Below are 25,025 nucleotides of genomic sequence, written 5' to 3'. Positions count from 1 at the left end.
ACAAATGTTCATTCTCTCTAAAATCTGTGCTGCAATACCATGCATAAATAAGGGAAATGCACTGGACTGTGGAAGCTGAGAAGCACATAACCGCAATATACTTTGTGTATATTTATGTTAAAGTTCAGCTTTGGATCATTGACCCAGGTGACCAACTCGCAGGCATACCTGCAGTGCACAGACCAACATGTTGGAATAGATTGGAATGTCCTTGGCATGTAGAAAAGAGTGAAAGTTTTACCTTCATTACTGAATTCGCATCACCCAAGATTTCATACCATAGCCACCCTGCAAGCTGCAGCACACTTGGCTAACTCTTGATTTATTTATGTGGTAGTTGATGGTTTAATAGTACTTAATTAAGCTCAGCACAGTTAAAACCAGCAGCCTGTTTTGGCAGCCTGTTCCTGTCAATGTAAATTGAATTCTGCATCATGGACAAGGGAATCAGGACAACTAAATGAAAATTCTCTCTCTTGCACCATCCTCTGGTACTTGGCAACAGGGAACTACCAAATGCTGCTGCCCAGTCTGAACTGTCTGTACTAGAAATAAAATTTTCACATTACACACCCGCACTATATTTTTTAAAAATCTGTAATGAAGCACAGCTATATGTACAGATGTGTGTATTCACACACATGTGCTCTAATACACATAAATACGTGTGTAAATATATATATATATATGTATATATATATATATATACACACATATTTGGCTGTTCTCTCACTGGAATGAAACTTTCTGTTCCTGAAAGCAATTATTTAATCCCAGACAAAAAGTTTCCTGCAAGAAGATCAGAAATATTAATCTTCAGTACTTTTGAACTGCTCTTGCTTGAGCAAGCTTGAATCCCTTTACATATTGGGTTAAATAAGAAATTTGTTGTCACGGTTTTGAACAATAAAAAAATTGTTGCAAGAAGCTACGTGTGTTCCTGGTGGATCTGTAAGCTCTTTGGGAACAATTTTCAGATATTTTCCAGCAAAGTTGGACTGCCTTGTCCCAGATTCTAATGCTACCCTGGGGGGATTAAGCTGTTCAGAGTTTGCATCAAGTTCTGCACAGATCCCAGGGAAAACATACTTGCTCAGCCTGGCTGCAAATTTTTAGGTGAGAGGTTGAGCTGCTGCTCTGTGCTGTCCACGGGCCAGCAGAACCACACAGTTTTGCAAAGAGACAGCACACTGTCATTTTAAGGGATGCGATGTTTTCCTGACTAGCACAGGAGATGCCACATTTCTTCAATTCAGGGAAGATATGATGAGCATATTGATGCAAAAAAACCATGCAGCCCGAGGGCCTTAGATTGACATATTTACTTAATTCCTTTGTGATATAGTGAACATAGTACTTTCAGGGGTCTTGATCAGACTATTTTTAAACCATCTGGTTTGAACCACAAGCTGGTATGACTCTGGCACCAAAGGAGCTAAACAACAAGCTTCCCTGCAGTTATAAGCACCTATAAGACAATTTGCAAGCTTCTAAGTTCATATTTGACAGAGCACTTGTGCATATGCCAATTTAAAGCACATAAAAAGTCCCTCTGGCTTACATCTGTGAAGATGAGAGAGGATAAGAACAGTCAACTTATGAAAATATCTCTGGAAGTGCATATTTACTAAATATTGTGAAATCATTACGAATACTTCAACTCGACAAATCCTCCAATACAGTGGCCAAAGAAAGCTCTTGAGAATATAGATCTGAATTGACTTAGATATAGAATCAGATGATTTGAAAACTGATGGAAAAGCTATAAAATACTGTAAAACCCAGCAGATGTCAAAGGGCAGGCGATAGCTTCTGCCAGTTGATCTCTTTACCAGCATCTCACACCTGGGGATTGTTTTAACCTTTTACATTTTCACTTCTTCCTAATGTATGTTTATATATTTTGGGGTGGGTGGAGGAGTCTGTTTCTTAAATCTTGAGAAATCAAGCCAGCAGATATCACATGTGGGGGCTCCAGGTGGTCCTAGATGTTGAGGGTTCCTTTGGCAGGTTCATATACCTGCCAGAAGTGAGGATATTCTGCCCTGTTAGTAAGAACTGATTAAAAGCAGAAAGTGGGGTGAGCTCTTACAACCCCTCCATATAAACAGTGAAGGGTAGGGCAGCAGTGAAGGTCCCTTCAGCATCCCCAAATCCTCCCAAGGCACTCATAGCACTCATCCTTCTTCCTCATTGGTGTAATTTCCATAGGCACCGCTCCTGCACCCAGCACAGTTCTACTCACTATCAACACCTTCCCATGTGTTTACAAGGACTGGGTGGGTGAATGAAATAGCAGGGTTCTCCCCTAAGGTTTAGAGTAGGAAGTAGCTGGCAATTTAGCATGCATGGGTAATTCAATAGTTTATTTTAAATGGAAAACACTGGATCTGCAATAACTAAATTTTCTGTATTTTGAGTATTATAACATAACAAAACAGTGTAAACATTTGAAAATGCAAGAATAGGGCAAAATTACTTCTGTGGTAATACAAGGCAAATGTTGGCAACCAGCAGCATCTTAACAGCAACAACAGGAAACAGATTAGGTAAAGCACTAATTTATATAGCATGGTAGAAGTGCAACTGCTCTACAGGCTTTACCACGTTGTAGGACAAGTAAAGGATCAATTACATAAAGTTAAATCTATAAAAGAGTAACTAATCCACAGAATTTGAAAATTAGCTTTATATACCAATTTCCGGATAGAATGTAAATATAATTTGATTTCTTGCATATTGCTCAAAGTTTTGTGATGTTTGTCTTGGCTTGTATATTTTTATATTATGTATGAGAAAATGACATACTGTTGAAGTGCCCACTTCCTTTTAAACACTTGCACCATGAAATTTAAGCTATGTTAGCAGTCACCATTCAAAAAAACTCCACAACAAAACAAACCAAAAGTTGTCATAGTAGTAGGGCAAAATCGTGCTTTGAAAAATGAGGCAAATAAAAATACCAATGTGGCAATATAAACATTAAAAATTTTCATAAAGCACATAAAGTTCTATTGTATCAATTCCTTTAGGAAAAAAAGATTTGCAAATGTATATCTAAAACAAGTGTTAAACTTCAGTTCTATAATGCTTGAGTTTAGGAGCTAGGGTGACATTGAATTCTTATGTTCCAGGTAAAGTAATAAGGTTCACTTTAAAACAGTGATTATGGGGCAACAACCATATATATATGTTTATATTTGTAACTGCACCTTTGAGTAGGTCATTGAAGATACACTTATGGTGATAAAATTAACCAAAGGGCAACTACATATTCTGCATAAACTCCTGAAAAATAGCTTGTCAATTAAACTTAAAACAAGTCTTTTACAGAGCAGTTTCATTTCTGAAAATCTGTCAAAAATTACAATAAGAATTAATGAAGCTTTAATCAAACCTGGCCTTCAGATCATTCCCCTAAGAATAAAATTATTTTTTATTTTCTAAGCATTTGAATTGACAAGGAAAACTTATTTAAGAATGTTTTACTGATGAAACAAAGTGGTCCAGACATTATAGGAAAGAATTAGATATTATATCTATACAAACCAGACTTGAAACATCAAAAAAACTTGAAAGAATGATTAACTGTGTAAGCAGGTACTAGGACAGATATAATGTGATTCAAAAACTAAACAATTTAGCTAAATTTTTAAGTTCATTAGAATCTTATTAACCTGAACTGTCTGGAGACGTTGCTGATACAAGGATTCACTTAACTGTATTTAACACTCAGTTTTTCATGAAGAAACAGGTACCAATGACAAACAGAGCTAAATATGCAAAGCTTGAAGATCCTCAAGTATGCCCTCTTGGAAACCTGAATGAAGAAAAACATAGAAAAAGTTTAGAGCATAGAAGAAACCAAAAGACAACCCAGAATTGTATGGTTAATATGCAGGGAATAAAAAGTTTCTGTAGTTCCACATTCATATTTGCATTCTGCTTACAAAGTCTGGATTTAGGGCATCCACATTAAATGTATGCATTTTTAATACAGAACAAAAGAGAATTCTCTTCTTGACAAATCCATGGTACCATGCACAGCTTTATCCTTCCTCTTAGGTCTGAGTTTTTAAATTTAAATCCCTCAAAATATTACAGTCAGAAGAAGAAACTTAAATTGAAGAAGTCTATTCACATCTTCTTAACCACAGCTCACCAGCTGAGGTCAGGTAGCCAAACTACATTCTTAACTCTCTAAGAAAGGAAGAGACAGAATCTCAAGAAACTATTATTTAGCACTTATAAATGGTCAACCACACAGTAAATGAGATTACCCCTAACCTGGAAAAATCCTGCAGCAATGAAAAATGGATAGGATAACAGAAATAATGTTATGATTGCACCTATTTTTTTGGACTATGTGTCAAGTACTTAGGTACCAACAACCCACTAATGAAAACAGTCCAAAGGTTATTTCTGCTACTAGATTTGATTAGGAAATTTTCCCCCATCATAGAAGAAATTGTTTTTTCATCAAAAGACTGAGCATTTTCAGAATCTTGTTTCAATGAAACCCCAAATATTTTCGCTATGTACAAAAGGTATTATTTTAGCCTACTCTTTCCCATCAAGAATGCATTTGAAAGATGGCTTTGTTGAAATGTTTGTATAGTGCCCTTCAAAATATAAGATAAATTCCTAAATGTTGCCTTGGGGAATACACCTTGTAGAAGAAACAGTCCAATAGTTCTCAGGCCAAAACTACTGAGAATTTTTCTGTAATTCCAGTTGTGTGGATCTCCTGCCTTCATCTTGTGTTCATACAATATTCTTCCAGTAATGGCAGCAGATATTTTCAGGTGAAATGCTACTATTATTACTATTATCTGTGATGAATTTGCATCTTCTCATTTGCTAAATTTGGCAATGAAAACCAAAGGTCAGTATCTCACTACAATAGAAGGAGCAGAACAACAGGAAGAACTGCAGATCGGTGGAAAAGGCTTGAAACCTTCAGTGATATATGTGTCTGTTCTTGCATCAACATTTGTGATGATGCAAATCCTTCTTCTAAAAAAATCTTTCTGTACTCATATATACTGTCATTTGGAAGCTCTGCTCTTATGATTGGTCTTAGAAGCCAAACTTCCCTTTCACAGTAGTTTTTGACCTTGAAAATGATAGGATGACTTTCATGAATAAAGGAGTAAGCATGGAGACTTTTTAAAAAATCTGACTGCAAATATAAAACAGCTTAAAAAGAATCTATAAACCTTTTCTGCAAGCTCTGTTTTCATGCAGGTCTTTATTCACACTGCATTACTATTCAAGTCTTACTCCTGTGGTGCGTTTGAGCTCCAGATTTCGACCACCTACCTGTACCACTCTACATATGTGTTAAATGTCAAAACTCCTATTAAATTCAATGAAAATCTAGACAACTTACCCAACAGACTCTACAGAACTCACCCAGCAGCAGACACCCTGCCCCCACTCCATAGCCTGAACACTTCAACAGCCTTAGAGGTTCCAATGGCCCAATCTTCATGGCCTTGGAAAAAAACAATGTACCCAGCATAGTCCAGGCCCCTAAATATGCTTAATATCTGGCTACTCCTTTTATGTCTGAGTCGGTCCCCAGAGAGTAGGGGATTGTCTTTATATGGGTAAAACCAGAATGAAAGAATGATTTAGTATTAGAATTAAACATTCAGCTTCTTAAAATGTTAAGTACTTCTCTCACATTGCTTTATTGACACATTCCAGCAAAATAAAAAAAGAAAATTAGGATTATGCTGTGATTTCCTGGATAAGTCATAAGGCTATGCAACCTGGTACATCAGTCACAAAAACTGACCCTTGCTGCAAGATAATAGTAAAAATAATTTTGTTGTCATGAATTACAGAACCAAGTCCTTTCTGCTGACTACATCATGGAATTCCATTGTAAGGCCTTCTCACCCATAAATCTTAGTACACAATAAATTTGAAAACTTACAAGTAATTCTCGAGTGTTCAAATGAAAACATGCACTCTGAAAATGTGCAGCAATACATAGTAGAGGAATTCAGAGCAAAGCTTTTCAGGATCAAATATGTAGGTACCAACAGCAGAAGTTATTTTAGCTCTAGTTTTCTTTTTAAATCAACACCAATGAAGAACTCCTGTCAGAGGAATTTTTAAAAATCATATTTTAAACCCTTTACAGAAGACACTGTTTCCTCTCAAGGGTTTAAGCATCACCTACCATTATCAACTTGACCCTGCAGCATTTAACTAATAAATAAATAAAAAAAAAATCAGAGCAAAAAAAAGTAAAGTTCAGACCATTTGCAGAGACATAATTTCTGTTCATCAGTCCTCAGTGAAAGTCACAGACTTTGGACCTACAGATATTTATGCTGATCACTAAAACATATCACCTCTGAAGAAGGACCATGCCTGAAACACCTGGCTTGAAGCAGAAGAGGTGAAATATAAGCCCCGGGAGTAGAATATGCTGAACACTGAAGTATGATGGCCATAGATGGAAAGCTTCCATCCATACAATGTACTTTCTCTAGGAAAAGCAGACAACTGATATATATGTTCACTGGAAGAAATATATTCACGTAAAGAAAGGAAGGACATATGTTGAAGACAAAAGCCAGATTAAAAGATGCACAGGTTATATTTTGCTTCTTTATTGCTCTGTTTTTCTATTTGCTTTGTATAACGTACATTTTTGTGCTGTTGCGTCTGTGTGACCATCTTGCTTACATCAATATTTTCTTCTGAATAAATATACTTCTATTTATCTCTGAAACAGTTAACTGTACAGGCTACTCCTTCCTGCATGTTCTACTACTGATAACTTGTGATAGGCATTAGGGCATTAAAACTGGTGCAACTCTTATGCTATATATGTCCTTAATATTCAAAGGAACATCCAAAGGTCAAGCTTGGTCTATCTTGCAAGACTACGATCAACAACCACTCATGATGTAGGCTGAAATATCTCATCACAAAACTATATTTATTCAGTTTGTATGACAGACAGTTTTGTCCTTTGATTAGATCTCAGCACCACAAAAGCATTTAGACACTCCATTTCATGAAACGATATCAAATGATACACGTAGCTTCACTTGCATGGTTTATGGTTTTAACTGCAGCTCAGATTCAAATGAAACGTCAAAGTACAAAAACCAGGTGTATTTTAGTCAGAGAAAATAAGCCAATCAAAATAAATTTAATCCAAATGCTAAGTACTAGTAAGTACAAAATGCCTTTTTTTAACATTGCTTGTTTCACAAAAAAAAAAAGGCAAAGCTTTATTTGTTAGTGTCCAATGAAACTTAGCTTCTGTTACCTCATTATTTTGCTCTAGAAGCCATTTCTTTAGTAAAGTGATTCCTTTGTAGATAGCTGATATCATCATCATAATCCAAAAGAGTAGGAACTATTACAGATATATGATATTATTTTAATAAAAGAAAAATATTTAAAATTTGTAGTAAGCATACCCAGAGTTTTCTTTTAGTACTCCAGAACGTCTTAAGTAGAAGGCTTACTTCTTTTGACTATTCTTAACTTTGAATAACCTTCTTCTTTCTGCTCACAATCAAACAAAAAAAAGAGGCAAAAATCAGTAAAGCATACAAAGCAGTAATATTAAGCTAACAGTTCAACTGAAAAAGTTGTTTCTCATGAAATGCTTAGTTGGATGCAAAGTAATTAATAAAAGGTTTTATTCTTCAATATAAATATAATTTAAAGTATGTTTAAATCTACAGTGGTTAAATAATTAAGACCAGAGCTAATGGGAAAATACCCTTTTACATGCTGGCAACCATGACTTTCAAAACCAACTTGGTTTTCCGAACTTGAGATATAATGACTAAAGCTTACCCTTCAGAGAAGTGCTTAGCAGTGTCTCCAGTTAGTGCCATTGTAGTTTAATCTGGAGAGAGGAGGAATCAGACTGACGAGCACCAGAGAGTCCATCCCTACCCCAGCGAACAGACGAGTCCCTCTCCTATTCCTGAGACTCCAGCTGAAATTTCCCTAGAGCTGTGTATCCACCTCACTTGAGTCCAGCAGTGGCAGTGCTGCACTGACTGTAGCAGGGAGGCAGTGAGAACTTGCTGTCTCCTGACACTTTCCAAAATTAGCTTGCAGGGCTCAGGCAGGTACCTGTGCTACTCACAGCCTGCCTGGAGAGTGAGGAATGCATGGGGCACTTCTGACTAGGACAGGACAGTGCTGAAGTCCTCTGCCTGCCACTGGGAATGACTCAGACAGAGTAGGGCTTGTGCGCATGGAACTACCTCTGCAACCTGCGCAGCAGACCAGATAAGCAGAGAACTTGTAACTGGTCTGGCAGCACTGCTGGAATGGGGAAGGAGCACTTTCAATTGTATTGTGGTGGAAGTTTCCCTTCAGTACTCAGACCCCTGGGGTTGCTATTCTTATGACCACAGTTATTTTCAGTTGCTGCTTTTCTTCTCTTTGTGAGACTGACTCTACTGCTGTAGCACTGTAGTGCTGGGCCTGTAACTAGTGACTCAGTTGTGGCCCTGTGGAAGGGCCTTTCCCAGCTGCAGCTGGATGGGGCCAGCTCAGAGCAGCTGGGCTGGCGCTTCCCACACCAACTCCTCTCTTCCCTGCTGTAGCTTGAGCTCCAGGGTATGACTGTGTTCCTGCAGCAGGCCCCTGGGGTTGCTGTACCGCCCTTTTCTGAACTGCACTGAAAGCACTGAGTGTGTTCTTTTAATTACAGTTAAAACTTCCAGAATTGGAAGTATTGGGCTTTAAAAGCTTAACAGAACAAAAAGTAGTTTCTACAGAACGTTTCTGAAATCAAGCCCTTCAGATGAGATACTTACAGAGCCACTGACAATGCCCAGTTATATTGGCATTATATAGCATTATGTTTTCTGTAGAATCAGAAGATCTGCTTCAGAAACAGTAACATCATTAAACATTTTAGTAATGTCTTTTTCTGGAGACAAACATTTTAAATGAAGGCCTGAAGTAACATAACCAATGGCTAATGTTAGCTTTATCCTGGTTATGGTTTGTTTTATTCAGAACCAGCTCAAAAAGATTTCTTAGTTTGCCTGTTTTACCTGGAACATGCTAAAATGAAAAAAATTTAGATTTCCTTTTTATCTCTTAATTTAGGTCCTTTTGGACTGGATCAAGGGGTGTATGTGTGTGGGGCTTTTACCTGTCTTCTTCTGGCACAACCTTTCTTTACAGATTCTTCCATATTGTTCTCCTTGACTGATGAAGTCAGTTCTGAGGTCAGTGTTTCACATGTCAGATACTTGTTCCCTGTAATCATCTGAAGTATACAAGTTTATATCTTCATTAGCAAAAAAAAAAAAAAAAAGCACAAAATTTTGAACAAGTTTTCTAATTGTTAAAATTACCTATGTTTTCAAAAGGTGCCCTCGTAACACAAAGTTGAGATAACCTACCAAATTACGTTATGGACAAAAAAAGTGATAAGCACAGGATACTTCATCCATGTACCCAATACATGGGATATCATCCTCATTAAAACTGTACTGCAATCAGCTCAGTTATTTATTTTATTGAAATGCAGAGAGAATCATAGAAAAAATTAGGCTGTAAAGTACCTCTGACTGTCATGTAATCATAACTTTTACTCAAAACAGAGCTAACTTCAAAAATAGATCACCTTGCTTTGGGCCTATCCAGTCAAGGTCTGAGAACCTGAAAAGCTAACAACCTCAAAAACGCCTCTGTGCAACTTGTTCTAGTACCTGACCACTCTCACTCTGAAAATTTTTTTCCTTATGTCCAGCAGGATTTTTTCCTGTTGCAACTTGTGCTTTTTGTGAAACTAATTAAACTTCTGTTTGCAAATCTTCCATGTTTGTCTAACGGCACAATGCCTTACACACAACTGCTGTCAGCATTACACAACTGAAGTTTGAGAGGAAGGAATTACTCCATTAATATGATTTCATTTGAAGACAGACTGAACACCAAACAATTTTACCATGTTAACCTCACACAGATCTTGATAAACTGATAAACTGTCTTAAACAAAGAAAAAAAATTTATGCCACCTTAAAAGTCCCACATAATAGAAGTGCGTGTCTCACATAACATCATTTTCCCTTTCAGAAAGAAAACAGCAGTGGCTGAAAACATTAAGCTAGTAGAATTTTAGAAAACCATACTGAGAATGATGGCAGAACATGATGAAAGTCATGCTCTTTATTGCTTAACGTTGTTTTTGAATATACTGAATTTGTGAGAAGCAGTAAGAATGAGCCCTGTTATTTACTGTACCTGTTCAAAATTAGATTTGGAATGACGACTGGTTGTCTTAGCGATATAGTCCTTAGAATGGCATGATGCTTTATTTTCTTCACTTCTGGCAATGCAAACTATACCTTTGAAGACAGATTCATGAATATTTAACCCCACGGCTTTATTTGATCTCTTTGTTTGTTGCAGTGATAAACCGGAATTTGTAATTTCATTGTCTAATTTACAAATCTGCGAGCGCACTTCCTCTGACTGGAGTTGTTCCTGAAGAACTTGCAGGGTATTTTGACTTGCAAACTTTTTTCCTCTTCTTGCACTGGAAATAGGAGATTCATATGCATTCAGACTCAGATTGGTGTTGGATTTCTGAAGCACTGGCCCAACATTCTTAAGAAAGAAAGAAGAATTTGTCTTTTTGTGGTTGACTTCACTTGAATTCCCACCTGAAGTTGAGTTTTCAGAAAAATCAGAGTTAGTAATTTGTCCACCAGACTCTGTTTTCCATCGAAATATGGGTGTACCATGTTTTGTGTGTGTTTTTGTTTTCATTACCTGAAATATGCTGCTGTCAGTAGGATTTTTGACTGGCAAATTTTGACCTTGTTTGAAAACCTGAGTTATGCTGGACTTGTGCACAGTCAGCACAGAAGATGAAACACCCATAACTTTTATTGGTCTTTCAGCATTTTCCCTTTTCTTCCTATCCACTTGATTTGTGGCCTTCCCGTTCATTTGCATCAACTTTCCTTTGAAAATTGGTATAATTTTGCTGACTTTTGGGGGAGGGAGTTCAAAGGCTGAGTTTACCGGTATTCCTAAAGATTTCGCAACTGGTAACTCCGGTACTCCTGGTATTTGCTTATTATTCGTTGATTTCTCTGTTGCTTCAGTGCTAACCTCTCCGGCGCCCTCGCTGCTACTCGAAAAACTGCGTGTTCCTGGCTCTTTGAGCAAACGCTCCATCCAGTGGCTGTTTTCCGTACTGCACGGTGAAGGAAGTCTAGGCAAAGTCGGATTCCTTGGAGGAGCCTGCGTTAGAGATACTACACAAACCATCTCACCATCCAATTTCATATGCTTAGATTTTATTTCCTGCAATAAAACAAGAGTTGTTAAATTGAACGAACTGGATTTAAAAAGGCTGATAGTGCCACACAATGCATCACGATATGATATCAACCTAAGACATATCACAAGATATAAGCATACATTTTCCTGTTTTGAATCAGAATGACTATATTTTTAAACAACATTTAGTTGTCACTATAAATTAAGGTTTTTTTTTTTTTTTCATCTTCTCCAGTTCTTTGTTTATAAACTATGCTGGAATATTGTATTTATCAGAAGGAAACACTTAAATTTAAATTACAGTCATTATCTTGGTTTAGTGCTTTCCAACTGGATAATGTCTACTCCTTTTGAGGTGGTCTGCACAGGGTTTGATTGGCAGGGCTCCTTGTCTCTTAAGACTTCTAAAAGCATCTGTATTCTGAGCAAAAGACAGTTTGGATGTCTATAAAAACTGCAGATGACACAGAAGAGCCACTCTGGCTTTGATCACTGAAGACACATAAACAGGAACTGCTTTTTGAAAGAGGATTATAGCATTTTAGAAACTCTGCAACTTCTGTCACTATTCTTTGTTCAGAATTAATTACTTCATTTCTTTCACTACTACCAAAGAAATTTGAGTCTCAGCCTTTGTCACAATCTCAAATTAAAGGAGTTTTGATTACTTACCTCCTTTCCATCACCAGACATGGAGCAAATCTTACAGCTTGGTTTTAAATGCTTAAGTTCACAGAACTTTCTTTTAAAAAATTAATATTTCTATATTAATAACAATAATTAATTGTATATTATATATTATATATCACATATTATATATAATTACATATTAGATATGTTATGCACTTCTTATTATTATTGTTATTGTTATTAATGTTTTGAGTTGGAAGGGACCTAATAGGTCATCTAGTTCCAGCTCCCCTTCCATGGGCAGGGACCCCTTTCACTAGACTGGGTTGATCAAATCCCTATTCAACCTTGTCTTGAACACTTGCAGGGATGGGGCATCCACGACTTCTCTGGGCAACCTGTGCCAGTGTCTCACCACCCTCACAGTAAAGAATTTCTTTCTAATATCTAATCTAGATTTACCCTCTGTGAGTTTAAAGCCATTCCTCATTGTTCTGTCACTACATGCCCTCGTAATAGTAATAACAGTAATAGTAGTAGTAATAATAACAATATTGTTACTATTGTTATGGAAGAGAGCTGAGAAAGTTCTGGATATCCAACTGTTAAAAAGCATCTATAGAATTGCAAATACTGATAACACCAAGTCCAATTTTTTAATGTATTTGTGATATGAATAATAACATAACAATGGCAAATAACAATGCAATTTTTCCTTCCACATTTAATTAAATGTTACAGGATTGATAGTTATTTGTTGTGAAAAGCACAGTTATATGCTCTTACTGTGCTCTGAATATGATAAAGACCACTTCATACCATGAAAAAGCATCACCATCAATATGTTTATAAAAAAGCCTTACACCCACCAGAGCCCTGGAGAGTTCTTGTGTACCATAAAGTGCTTTACTTGTCATCTTCACTGGGAATCCACATAGTTGTGAAAGATTGCTCTTCACGTCAGAAACAAAAGAGTTCACTACACTTTCTGCATCTGTTCTAGGGAAATACTGCACTGGCTGACTACGAACGCAACTTAAAGGATACCTGAATAAGTGTTAAGCGATACACAACAAGTTTCTTTATGTTTCTATAATTACTAATCATCTTTGTAGAGAAGAAAGCATGAACAGGTCTAAAGCTTTTTTAAAAAGGTGAAAAAAAGCATTTAGTTTCTTGCAGGACTGAAGCTTATAAAGTTACAGGACTTCAGCATGACTATACCATACTAACCTACAGCAGTAAAGATTACTCAGTAGAAGTAATCCTTAGTCCAGTCTTTCCTGGCAGGAAAATTCTCTTTAAAACAAATATTTGTTGGCCATGTTTTTACAAGAATTTAACTCTTTCTTTTACATCACCATTTAGAGTGGCATTATCATTTTTACAGAAGCCGTGAAATAAATGCCTCTATTTTACTATTATTCAACACTAGAACAGAGACTTGACTAAATATTTTGTTTCAATTTGTCTAGTGAAACTATTCTCTACTGGCTTCTATAAAACTACGAAGAAGAAAATGTGGTGCACTCAAAAATGAAAAGCAGAGCTTTGCTAGAAATGTAGTAGAGGAAATGTAACAAATATATTCTGAAAGGATACGTGAAGAACCTTTCCCCTATTGGTTTGAAGTAAACACTCAAGTATATTTTTGTGTCTTCAAGATCCTCAGGAAGAATATAACCATACTTCAAAAAAACCAAACAAAAATGTATATTACAAATACAAACTCAATAGGCACAAAGAAGGAAGTGAAAAATGAAAACTGTATATGTTTCTTACCAAACTCTTCCAGTGCACCTGAAATTCTTTATATGAATGGAAAGGAGATTCTGGAGGAATTATATGGCTGATGTTTATGATCTGACCCATTTTCATGCTGTGCACAGGTAAAGAAGGGATGCTTAGAATGAGTGTCAAAAAATCCAGCCAAAGATATACTGGTCTTTGGAAAAAAAAATAATTTGGCATTGAAAGTATTTACAGATTATTTTTGTTTTGAGGACATTTAGCTCAAAAGTTTATGACATAACAATAGCAATACTTCCTGAAGTGTGGAAAAGAACTTGGCATCTACAAGTCTAATTTATCTTGTCCGTAATACTACCAGTGAGTAGAGAAAAAAAGCAAATATATCATTGCTTCTCATATTTTTATGATGAAAAAGCATAGGTAAAAATAAAGATAGTTTGTGGCAAAGATGGAAATATTTTTTCTTTAAATTGACACTTTCTGCTAAAATTATATTTGAGAAAAAATGATGCTTTTGCATGCCACAGAAGTAGCACAAAATTGAAATAATACTTAAATGTGTAATTTATGATTCATTGGTTAATTTTTCTCATTTTCCATAACATTGAGATAATAAAAGAAAAAAAAAGATTCCTGAACGTAAAACAGTCCGCAAAACAGAAGTGTTCTTATCAGTAGTATCAAGTTCACGGTTTTTAGGGCAAGCATTCCAGGAAGTGTTTATTTCTGCTGAAATGTAAACAGATTCCTACCTTGGCAAAACATAGCACCAGTTACTTAATATGGAATGTTGGTGAATAACTGTATTTTCATTGCTGTCAAACAGCTTTACAGTGTTTTCTGAAATATCGAAATCTCCCAGCTTAAAAAAAGAAAAAAGAAAAAGTTCTTTAGAAATATTTCTACAGTCATCCAAAACTAAAATTTTCAGAATTTTTCTTTTATCAGTTCTCACAGACTGATTATTTTAGAAGATATTCATGTTATCAAATTGCACATTATCTTATTTTAGAGCTCACACTTCCATAAGCTATACAAGTACAAGGTTTAAAGTTTATTTAAATCAGTGATATTTAAACTTTATTTGAGATGCTTTAATAAGTAAGAGTACAGGAATTTCTCAAACTGACAGCTGTCTTACTTCCATGCACATTTTTTAAAATGCAAATCAGAAACCCATGTTTGACATTCTAGTAACTGTGTATGTCACTTTGCCTATTCAAGTGCAAATATCCAAGCGACAGAATTAATGGGACATGCAGTTTCATCCTCTGAGAAATCAAAAAACACCCCACATTTTCACAATGTCAATATTTGACTCTACGGGACAATCAAAGACTGAGATTTGAGAAATATTTTATCTTTCTATGGTCTACCAGGGTTTGCGTTTATTCACTGACAGGAAAATCTGGACATTTCTGTTTTAGAAAGATATTGAAAGGATCAAACTGATAATGAGGCCACATCATGATCACGTCCATCATTGGTCTGTGTCATTTGGGAACTGGATTCCTATAGATGGTTTTCATGTTTGTGCTGTCCCAAGCACATCTTAGAAGAAATCCTATTCTTCTATTCTAAGAAAGAATTTTAGAAGAAACTGGCAAATATGACCCTATATGAACATATGCACCAACAGTGACATGGCTGTCACAATGGATGGTAAGTTTTCAACCTCAGCCATGATTTCTTAAACAATTTATTCATTATGCTTACAAGCAGCATAGTCCTAGTTGCTCCATACTTTGGAGGCTGCAAAGAATATGAAGCAGATTCCATAATAATCATATAATACAGGGACTTTAAACATGGTGCTGACAACTCACCTGTAGTTTCAATGTTGTTACTCAAAAACTGTCTATGTATTAGAGTGAGACTGAATGCTTTCTAGAAAACACTGCCAGAAGGAAATCTAGAATTACAAAACACTCCACTGCTATATTCTGTTTGCATTGTTGAAAGGTCTCTTATAGAACCTCAATTTTATAATGTTTGCTAGGATGTATCAATATAGATACGATATGGATGTTATGCTCTTATAACAGGTGCAGATAGTCAATAACTATGATTAATGTCTCAGTGCAAGCAGAAATAAGCCCTTCTATCCCTGTCGTGCTAATTGGAAGTCACCTAACAGAAGACAGAGATGAATAAGACAAACACAGTCACAGAAAATATAACTGGCTTATACCTCAGGGGGTGGCAAACGAATAGAGCAAGCCTCCACACTGATGCAAAGCTGTCTCTCTGACACATTGAGGTCTACAACTAAAATTAAAAAAAGCACAAAGCCTTGTTTTGAATTACAGTTCATCTGTTAGGCAGAAAGATAACCCAGGTATTTATTTAAGGTAATTGTTAGTCAAAATGTTGCATTTGAAAATCAAAAGGCTAGACTTTCTCAGCATGGAAATTAAAACCAAGAGCATTTAACTATGAAAGTAAAAATAATAACGAATTACCGTTGCACAATACATCTCCCTAGAAACTCAAGGCTGGATGTGCAACTGGATGCCTCATACTCTTATCTTTCAATAGGAAAGACTATATGAAGAAGGCATGGATTTATTGGCACACCTCCATAACTTTCACCCAGCTTTGAGTTCATCAATATACGTCCCTCTTACAAATTTAGGCTCCAATATCCCCAAATGTAGCCGTAAACTTTTATACAGGAATAAAAATATTACTTAGTAATTTTTGCAGTAGCTAAACAGCATGCTTTGTGACTTCACTTTTGTGAACAGCAAACATAGTACATACTGACAGTCACTATAGCTCATTTTCCTATCTATTATTACAAAACTTTCACATCACTTGCAAGACTCATCATCTGGGGCAAGTGTATTTATTTGCAATAATCATAACTTTAAATGGGCAAATTTCAATCTATGGCTGTAGATAAATAGCATTAAAATTACCTTTTTTGTGGGCAATTTTTCAAAGGTTCAGTTGAGCTGACAACTATTACAGCCAGAGCATCATCTGCCATCAAGCGTATTTTGACAGAAGTGATTTCAAAATGAAAATCAAAGACACAAATGACAAGACTGTGGCAGTAGGAAAATATTTAATTATACCTTGCTCTCTCAAGTTTACCATTAACAGAATTTGTACTTACCAACAGCATTTTGCCTTCCTGAATGAGACAGAAAGTCTTTTCCTTAATAAATAAAATAGATAGGCATTATTTTCTAAACTATGTCTAAAGTCTTTGTGGGAAAAAAAATAGGAATCACACAGTTTTGTTTGTGTGTGCCAGGAATGCTGAAAGGTGTGTTCCTTTTAAGGAGAGAAAACCTGCTCTATCAATTAACTTTTCACTGATTCATGAACATCTTATATAAAAAAGAAAGATGTGTAAAAGCATATTAGTGGACAGCAATTTATACACTGCTTTTTCCTCCTGGTAAGAAGAAACTATTTTTAAGTGACATAGGAACATAGAACTTTTTTTAATTGACTAACAGTTAATTCACTTCTCAGGATCAAAAGCAAATCTGTATAGTATTACTATGTATTTTACCAAATATGTTTTGCCCAGCTTTAGCAATATAAAGGATGAGACAAGCTGCATGTATCAAGGTCACGTTGCTGTTGGTCAATGCCTTTACTGCAATCAGCTTTGTATCAGCTACCATCTAGCCCTCTACTTCCAGCTGCTACTCCTGAATCAGTTGATTTCATTTTGAGAGCCATATATTTTGAAGATACTGAGAATAGGATACTGTTATTATTGTGGCTGGAAATAAGATAACACCGTATACACTTTTCTCAGTGTACATTTGAAATTATGTATACAATTGCTCTACTTATTACCAGCACACCACAGCATCTGAAGAACACATGCCACTGCTGAAAGCATGAATCTGAAAAACAGGTCCAATTTTTGGAAGACATTCACTGTCCAACAATATTTGTTTTGGAAATTATTAATCTGGTACATTGCATTCATCAAATAATTATTTGATCTAGAAGATGAAAAAGTGAATGGTATGTCCATTCATGTCCATTCCATTTATTAACATGAATCATTGAACTTAGATAAAGGAACAATAAAGATGCAATTAAAGAAAAAAAAATAAGTCAAAGGAACAAAACAATTTATTATAATGAATGAAATAATTACAGAAATTAAATTATGGAAAATAAATGCAGCAATAAAAAACTGGAAACTTGATCCCTGACCCAGGTCAGCCAAATACCTTGCACCAAGAGATGGCCAGCCTTGTTCCATTTGGGTGCAAGTCTGGCTGTAAGCGTATAGGAGAGACAGGTTTGAAGGATGGCTGGAGTAACTGTTTGAGGTCCTTCCAGCTAATAACAAAAGTGTAAAAAAGAAACATACATTATTAATAATTTAACAGATTTTTTCAAAAGCCTCAGTCAAAATTTAAGCAAATATACTGTTACTGCATCTTGGAGTCAAATCCTAGTGTATGTCACACATAATCTACTTAGCTGCAGGAGGAAAGTATAATAATAATATTTGATGTGGGCATTTAGATTTCATGCGTCAAAGTAAGGTGCGCTACAGCTCCTGTAATGTTTTCACAGGGCTGAAAACAGACTTGGGGAAAAGATCAGTTGAACTATCTGGAGTACTTTACTAGATATGCAACTCTTTCCAGACAATAGGCACAACATCCAAAACTGACATTACCTCTGCTGTCAAACTCAAGACCAGAGACATTTTCTTGCAATCACAACAGATAATTGTAGCTTTGCTCACCCAGCAGCACCACTTGCCTGACTGTCTGTCCTGCAGAGCTTTCTCTTGATCATTAGCATTGGTCAAGACTTGGTCAAGAAATGAATTATAATGGCTTAAAAAGACTTAACTAATACATCTCCAGAGGGATGTTTCTAGTGAGACCCTGCAAGGAACTACTTGCAGATCATGGTTATTAACTATACTTCATGCTTCTTATCTGCTGGTGTTGGAAAATCTAAAAATGACAGGTTAGCTGCATATATCAACATAAAGCAGTTTTGTGAGATAAGCATATTCAAACAGTATATGTCTTATTAATCCAGATAAGCATTTGCACTTCCTGGAACAAAGAAAAATACACCCAGCTGGCTGTTCCAATGAATTATGAGAGCTACTGGCTTTGATTACAATCAGTCTTTTGACTCAGCAATTCTAGTGCATCCACACATACATTCATAAACCCCACAGATGTTGTAGTAAATTATACACATAATGCTCTAAAAATATATCAGCTGTTAAGCTCAGGGTTTCCATTTCTTCTCTGTGCTTTTGCTTTGTTTTCCTGTACAGGCTGAGTAAACCCAAAGGTGAATGGGGAGACAGTTCAGCTGCCTGGACATCCCCTGCTGGGGAATATATGGGGAATATACTGGTGGAGGGAATGATCAGTAGGAGAGCCAAAGGCTTTGGCCCAAAGAGCATGTTGCCAATGCCCCTATGCAGGATCAGGATCCCACTGCAATTGAGAAATCTAGGGAAGTTGTTCAAGAACTTCTAAAAACTTTTGACTCTGGCAAAGTATACTTACTATACCCAGACTCATAAAACGCATTTTGTCTATGGGGCAGATTTTTTCACCCTGAAACTTCAGTTCAAATTGCAGGTCCTATGAAAAATACTCATTTCTGGCAACAGCAATTGCAGGCAAGTGTAACAGACTCAAGAACTGTTATATTTCAGCACTTACAGTAGCTCCTTGTCTCTCTACATAGGCTTGACATATTCCCGAGTTGTAAAATGGTATCTAAAAATAACAATTAAAAAAAAATAAACCAAGTGTCTGGAATTAAGAGGTGTTTTACCAAATCATAAATTAAATTCTGGCACAACAGTGACTTTGCCTTTGAGAAACATGCTCCGGAATAGTTAAGCAAACGTTTTATCCTGTATTTTAAAGGAGATAACTAAAATTAGTTCAGGCATCTGTCATAGTGTAGTCTCATTTCTAGCTGAAGATACATTAACAAACAAGGACAAGTCTGCCCAAAACACAATTGCAGAACTCTGCTTCTCTTCTTGCAAATTCGGTGGCATCTTACCAGTTGAGTCCATTCCATTCCACAAAAAGGTTCACAATCCAAAAAGGCCATTTCAGTCAAAAGAGTAGAGGACTTAAGGTGTTCTCTACATCACTAATGCACAAAAATAAAAGTTTGCTTTAAATGAAATATTTTTACCTATCCCTGATCCTCAAACAAAACACTTCTTAGAGGAACATACATCTATGTATAAGAATACAATTGACCCCTAGCTGTAGTTTCGTTCAGGCTGATCAAGAAGCAACAGGTCTCACATCTTTGGGATGAACTTGCAAGCTGGAAAGTCCCTGGCTCATGTACAAGAGAGTGAAGGTGTCTTGAAAAATACTTCAAAAGGTGTTTTCGAAACCCAAAAGTACATGGTAACCAAAGTACGGAACAAGATATCAGCACTAAATCAAAGACATTTGTCTTATCTATACTATTGACTAAGAGCCAACTCCTTCATCCTTTTAATATTAAGATCAAGATGGACTCAATTTGAGCTCTCCCTGAATGCCAGCCTATATGACAGCTAGCTTGCATGGCAGGTGACCCTCCCCTTGAACAGGGACCCCACTCAGGTTTTGAGATTCCATACCTGAAACTAAGAGATCCTTCCTTACTCAAGGCCAGGAGATCCCTTACCTGTGATCTGCAGTAAGTGACTGATAGCATGCTGAATTAATACTATGAAGCATTACCAATCCATGCAGCTACTCAGATACTATAAACATTATATGGATAATTCCACTGAACAGTTGATCAAGTCCAAGACTAAGATTGGATCCAGGCACACCTAGGCTCCAAAAAGGAGTTCAGAAAGCAAGGGGGTCCACTCTGACTCAACTGGAGGACATGTTATTCCTCGCCCCTCTAGTCTCTCTCTGAGTCATTCTAACACAATTTTCCTTTGTATGTTTCTTCCATGTAGTAATTATTGAGGCAAACCTTGCCATCAAACTTACCGAACCTTGTCAAGCCACTGTTAAAACTTTGCTAAATTCCATCAAACTCATCGAACTCCGTCAAATTATTATTTTACCTCAATAAAGCATACTGTGGCTTCTCTCTTTTGAGTGAGGTGCATTCTGCACATCTGCAGCAGCATGTAACTACAGATACTTATTTACACAGTGATACTGACCGCCATTACAACTGAAATTTGATTCAGTGTTCCAATAACAGGTGCAGAAAGGATCTCTTGATACAGGAATAATAACTGTCTATAAAAAAAAAAAGAGAGAAAAAAATTAAAAAATAGTTTTACTCACTTGATTTTCTCAGCTTAAATTTATTTTCCTCACCTTCTGCAAATATAATACTTTCCACTCTTAATCAGTTTCCAGTGGTTCAGTACAATAAATTGGATTAGTCCAAGTTACTTGCTCTAGAAGACCCACAGTGGTCTAAGACAAAGACTACAGGCATCGGGCACATAAACAGAACTCTCCAAAAGCATTACTTTGGGCAGAATTTCTCATTTCTCCTCTTTTCTATTAAAGGGAATGACATAATGCATGGTGAATGTTAGGGAGAATACTTCTGCTTTCCAAATATTCTTTTCACTGAGTCTCAACCCACATAAAGCATTCCATTTTTGCAGGTGAATGCAGATTAACTTTAACCATTTATTAATCTGATGTATGTGGCCCCTGTTAGTTTTAGCTGATGAAATTTAAAACCTAATGGAAATTTGTTTTTTCTCCCCAACACTCAGCAAGGCCCCTGCCCAAGATAAAAACTCTACGTTAAATAATTTTGTACGGCTTGCCGCTGATAAGAACTTTGCTGATTTTATTACAGTTAATTCTAGTACTTCTAATAAAATATTTGAATAGCAACCACCAACAGCTTCTGAAAATAATAGCCCACAAAATTCTTTACCTGCAAGTTTTTATCTGTGTACTCCTTGTCTCAGCTTCTGGTATCTGAGAACTCAGTGTTACTGTAGCAGCACAGAGTTTTTGCAGCTCTGGCAGACTGACAAAGAAGAGAGACTGGTGCCTGGTTTTATTCATGGTGTATAGTTGATTGCCCCAAGGCAGCGCCTGGGTCTTAAAATAAAAAATTAATTCATTTTTATAAGGCGAATATTTGTTTACAGAACTTTATAAGTATATGGCATTAAGTAAATGAATAATCAATTATCTTCGATTAAGAGTAGGTAGGAAATACAAAAATTTAGTCAACTAAAACAGCTCAATATCCTTTTGTTATATGTAGTGCATCGTACTTGAAAAAAAATCATTATTTACAAAAGCCAAAATATTCAGACTAGAGGCAAGGACAAAAGTATACAGAGTACATGCATGTACATGTATGCACCTCTGTCATTTTTGGAACCTCTTAAAAAGCACCAAAAGGAACCAGAAGTTCAGACTGAGAATGTGATCCTTTGATACAGTACAAACAAATTTCATGTCAGCAGGAATAATATGAAGTTATAGCTCTTACCTGTCTTGCTGGACACCTGTTGTGTGCTTCTATGTATTGCAGCACAGGCTGAGCTCAGTGTAATGTAATATTTATGATAAAAAATAATCTAATATTTCAGTATTTGAATAAAAAGACACCTTTTAACAATAGCACCTTTCTCAATCAAAGTGTTTCAATGAAAGACAAACAGGTAGAAAGTCTGCTTGTCATGAAAAGCCAGGAACAAACACTGCACACCAGAAAAAGATGTTTTAATAGTTCTTCCCTCTCCAAACCCTTAAACGCTTTTGGAAAATGGTCTCACCATTGCAGTGAAGACAGCAATAAATATTTTGATTCTAAATTTTATGAAATCACCAGATATTTCCTTGAAAAGCTATTTTGAAAAGCATGATAAAAAATTATGAACTGGAAATATATTTTGAGGACCAATGCCAAAGATAATTCCACTGTTCTGATTTTGCTTTGCTTACACTGTAACACATTCAACAAATTAATCTCAGTCATATCCTAGAAAAATCACAAGATTAATGTTTTATAACTGTAATTTAAAAGAAAATAGCATGTTTCCTTGTTTCTTACCCTTATAGGAAAACACATTTCAAGTTTTTTCAACAAGCATGAAAAGAAGATTTTTTTAAGATGCCAGCCAAGACTATCACTTCATCAGGGAATTCTGAAAGCTACAGCTCAAGGGAAAGGACCATTTTAAACAAATGAGAAAAAAATCTTGTCTTTTTGCAAACCCAGAGAAGAAAGCCCAAGTCCTCTGCTTTCATAATGTTTATTGGGGATTTTTGTGGCAGCAATGTTATAAAACACATGCTGCAATGCTACAGTGCCCTGTTTGTTGTTTGAGGCCAACTCCCCTGTGGGAATCACTCGCTGTGTAATGCGTAAGTTAAATCTTCCCAGACGTCTTAAAAGCTAATGGGACAGAGTGCTTGCAAAAGGCTTCTCCCATCAGGGGAGAGGATAAAGAGAGGAGTACCAGTTAACACAGAACTACCAGTTAAGAAAGAACTACCAGTTATAAATCACAGGAAATAAACCCAATTGCCTTCTGTACAAGTAAGAGAACTTTATGTGTGTGGGAGAAATTACACCTTTAGATGCCAATAATCACAACACGTGAACTTGAAACCATCACCGAGTTCCTACTAAGCTGAACAGAACATAAGTCAGAGAATGACTATTGCTGTTTTTCTGTCAGAAAAGGCAGGTAAATCACAGAGCTGGGCAGCAATATTTGCAATTTTCAGTAACAACCTGGAAGATGAAGAGCCTCCTTATTAAAGCTGAGAATACTACCAATCTGAGAGACAGTGGCTACCCTTACTGTCAGGCTGACGGTAAAGAAGTAGAGGCAGGACCTGAAGGTGGTGGTGGGGTACAGTGAAGCTGTCCTGCACACACACACACAGAGTACAGAACATCTGTAAGCACCAGCTATGAGGAAAGGCGACAGGTCATGCTGGGTAAATTCTATGCCACAAAAAAGCCCAAATCAAACCCAACCCAGCCTGTAATCACGTCGGAGCGTATCCACGAGACTACTGCTGTTGAGGCACCCAAGTTGTGTGTGGACGTGACATGGAGATGGGGGGACCCGTATTGGACCGACATACAAAGCCATCAAACACATCCGAGACCAGAGCTAAAGAAACATGTTTTACCTCAGAGAAAACTGAGGGGAAACAGGGTGCTGGGCGGGGGACAGAGCCTGACCGAGAGAAGAAGGCGCTGCTCCCTGAGCCCTCAGCCCACCCGGCAGCGAGGCAGGGCGCTGTCACAGGGAAGCCTCTCTCCAAGGCCCGCGGGAGAGCTCTCCCAAGGCACGGCGAGGGGCTCCTGCGACGGCCGGGGGTTTTGAGGAGCTGTGAGGAAGCAGCCGAGGTAGGGAGGCTCCTGGAGCCGCCTCTGCCGGGATCACCTCACGGCGCTGCGCGGGAACAGCGGCAAACGCGCGCGGGCGCCTCCAGGCGCTCCCGCCTGCCTGGATAATCGAGGGCGGGGTGGGCTGCGAGGGTAACCTCCCGACCAGCGGCTGGCCTGGTGGGACACCGGGCAGGAGAGGGAAGGGTGCTCCTTATCGGCACGGCAGGCTCCCGCTCGCACCTGCAGAGGGAAGACCGGCGGCAGCCGCGGTGGTGAAAGGCAGCTCCTCGGGCGCCGTCCTGCAGTCGCAGCTTGGCGGGGCTCGGCGGCCGTGACCCGCCGGGAAGGTGGGAAGCGACCTCTCGGTAGGGAAGCTCGGCAGCCGGGCCGAGGCAGAACGCGGGGCACGGCGTGCCCGGCGCGGTGGGAGCCTGGGCACAGCCGCGCCGTGTGTGCGCTGTAAGGCAGCCCGGCACGGCGCTGTGGGCACTGCCCGTGCCAGGGATGCCTTAGCCGGGCACGGGCAGCACTTCGCGCAGCCGGGACGCCAGCCGGCTTTATCGCAGTGGCATAAAGGATAACTTGGATTAGATGTTAGGAAAAAATTCTTTACTGCCAGGGTGGTGAAGCACTACTGGAACAGGCTGCCCAGAGAAGCTGTGGGTGCGCCATCACAGGATCTCAGAGCTGCTAGTGTTCTAAGGGACCTCTGCAGATGATCCTACCCCCCTGCCAAGGCAGGGTCACCTGGAGCAGGTCACACTGGAACGTGTCCAGGTGGGTTTGGAACGTCCCCAGAGAGAGAGACTCCACGACCTCCCCCGGGCTGCCTGTTTCAGTGCTCTGTCACCCTCAGCGTAAAGCTCTTCCTCATGTTGAGGGTAAACCTCACGTGTCTCACTTTATGGCCTGCGAGCGCCGCCCCATGACCGCTCTCCGCCCGCGCCCCCCGCACCAGTAGCGTGACTGACGGTCGTCACGTGGGAGGGGGCGGAGCGGCGGCGGGAGGGGGC

At 37.9% G+C, this 25,025-nt stretch overlaps 1 protein-coding gene and 1 long non-coding RNA gene across 8 annotated transcripts; one reads left to right on the top strand and one right to left on the bottom strand.

Annotated features, from left to right (window-relative positions):
- Positions 1-2,351: 2,351 nt before the first annotated feature.
- On the bottom strand, positions 2,352-24,973 carry C1H18orf63 (chromosome 1 C18orf63 homolog). 7 transcript variants are annotated; one of them, XM_064658003.1, is made up of 15 exons: positions 23,811-24,246; positions 21,583-21,752; positions 20,843-20,921; positions 19,365-19,421; positions 17,889-18,000; positions 16,805-16,846; positions 15,875-15,951; positions 14,436-14,545; positions 13,714-13,810; positions 13,534-13,619; positions 12,801-12,978; positions 10,255-11,325; positions 9,158-9,274; positions 7,452-7,539; positions 3,707-3,820 (listed from the first exon to the last, which is right to left on the bottom strand). In XM_064658003.1, exons 2-14 carry the CDS (start codon positions 21,714-21,716, stop codon positions 7,483-7,485), a joined length of 2,217 nt encoding a protein of 738 aa, XP_064514073.1. In that variant the 5' UTR covers positions 21,717-21,752; positions 23,811-24,246; the 3' UTR covers positions 3,707-3,820; positions 7,452-7,482. The 7 variants fall into 7 exon arrangements, with proteins under 7 accessions (XP_064514062.1, XP_064514073.1, XP_064514093.1 ...); XM_064657992.1 differs by lacking the exon at positions 7,452-7,539 and having other exon boundaries at positions 2,352-3,820; XM_064657974.1 differs by lacking the exons at positions 3,707-3,820; positions 7,452-7,539; positions 23,811-24,246 and adding exons at positions 8,914-9,066; positions 24,253-24,973.
- On the top strand, positions 10,441-14,247 carry LOC135415817 (uncharacterized). Its single transcript, XR_010431277.1, has 2 exons — positions 10,441-10,513; positions 11,124-14,247. It is a non-coding gene; the product is annotated as an uncharacterized LOC135415817 (long non-coding RNA).
- Positions 24,974-25,025: the final 52 nt, after the last annotated feature.

Source organism: Pseudopipra pipra, chromosome 1 (assembly GCF_036250125.1).
Source record: "Pseudopipra pipra isolate bDixPip1 chromosome 1, bDixPip1.hap1, whole genome shotgun sequence".
NCBI lineage: Eukaryota > Metazoa > Chordata > Aves > Passeriformes > Pipridae > Pseudopipra > Pseudopipra pipra.
The sequence above is the reverse complement of the archived record's forward strand: the minus strand, read 5'-3'. Positions and strand labels throughout refer to the sequence as shown.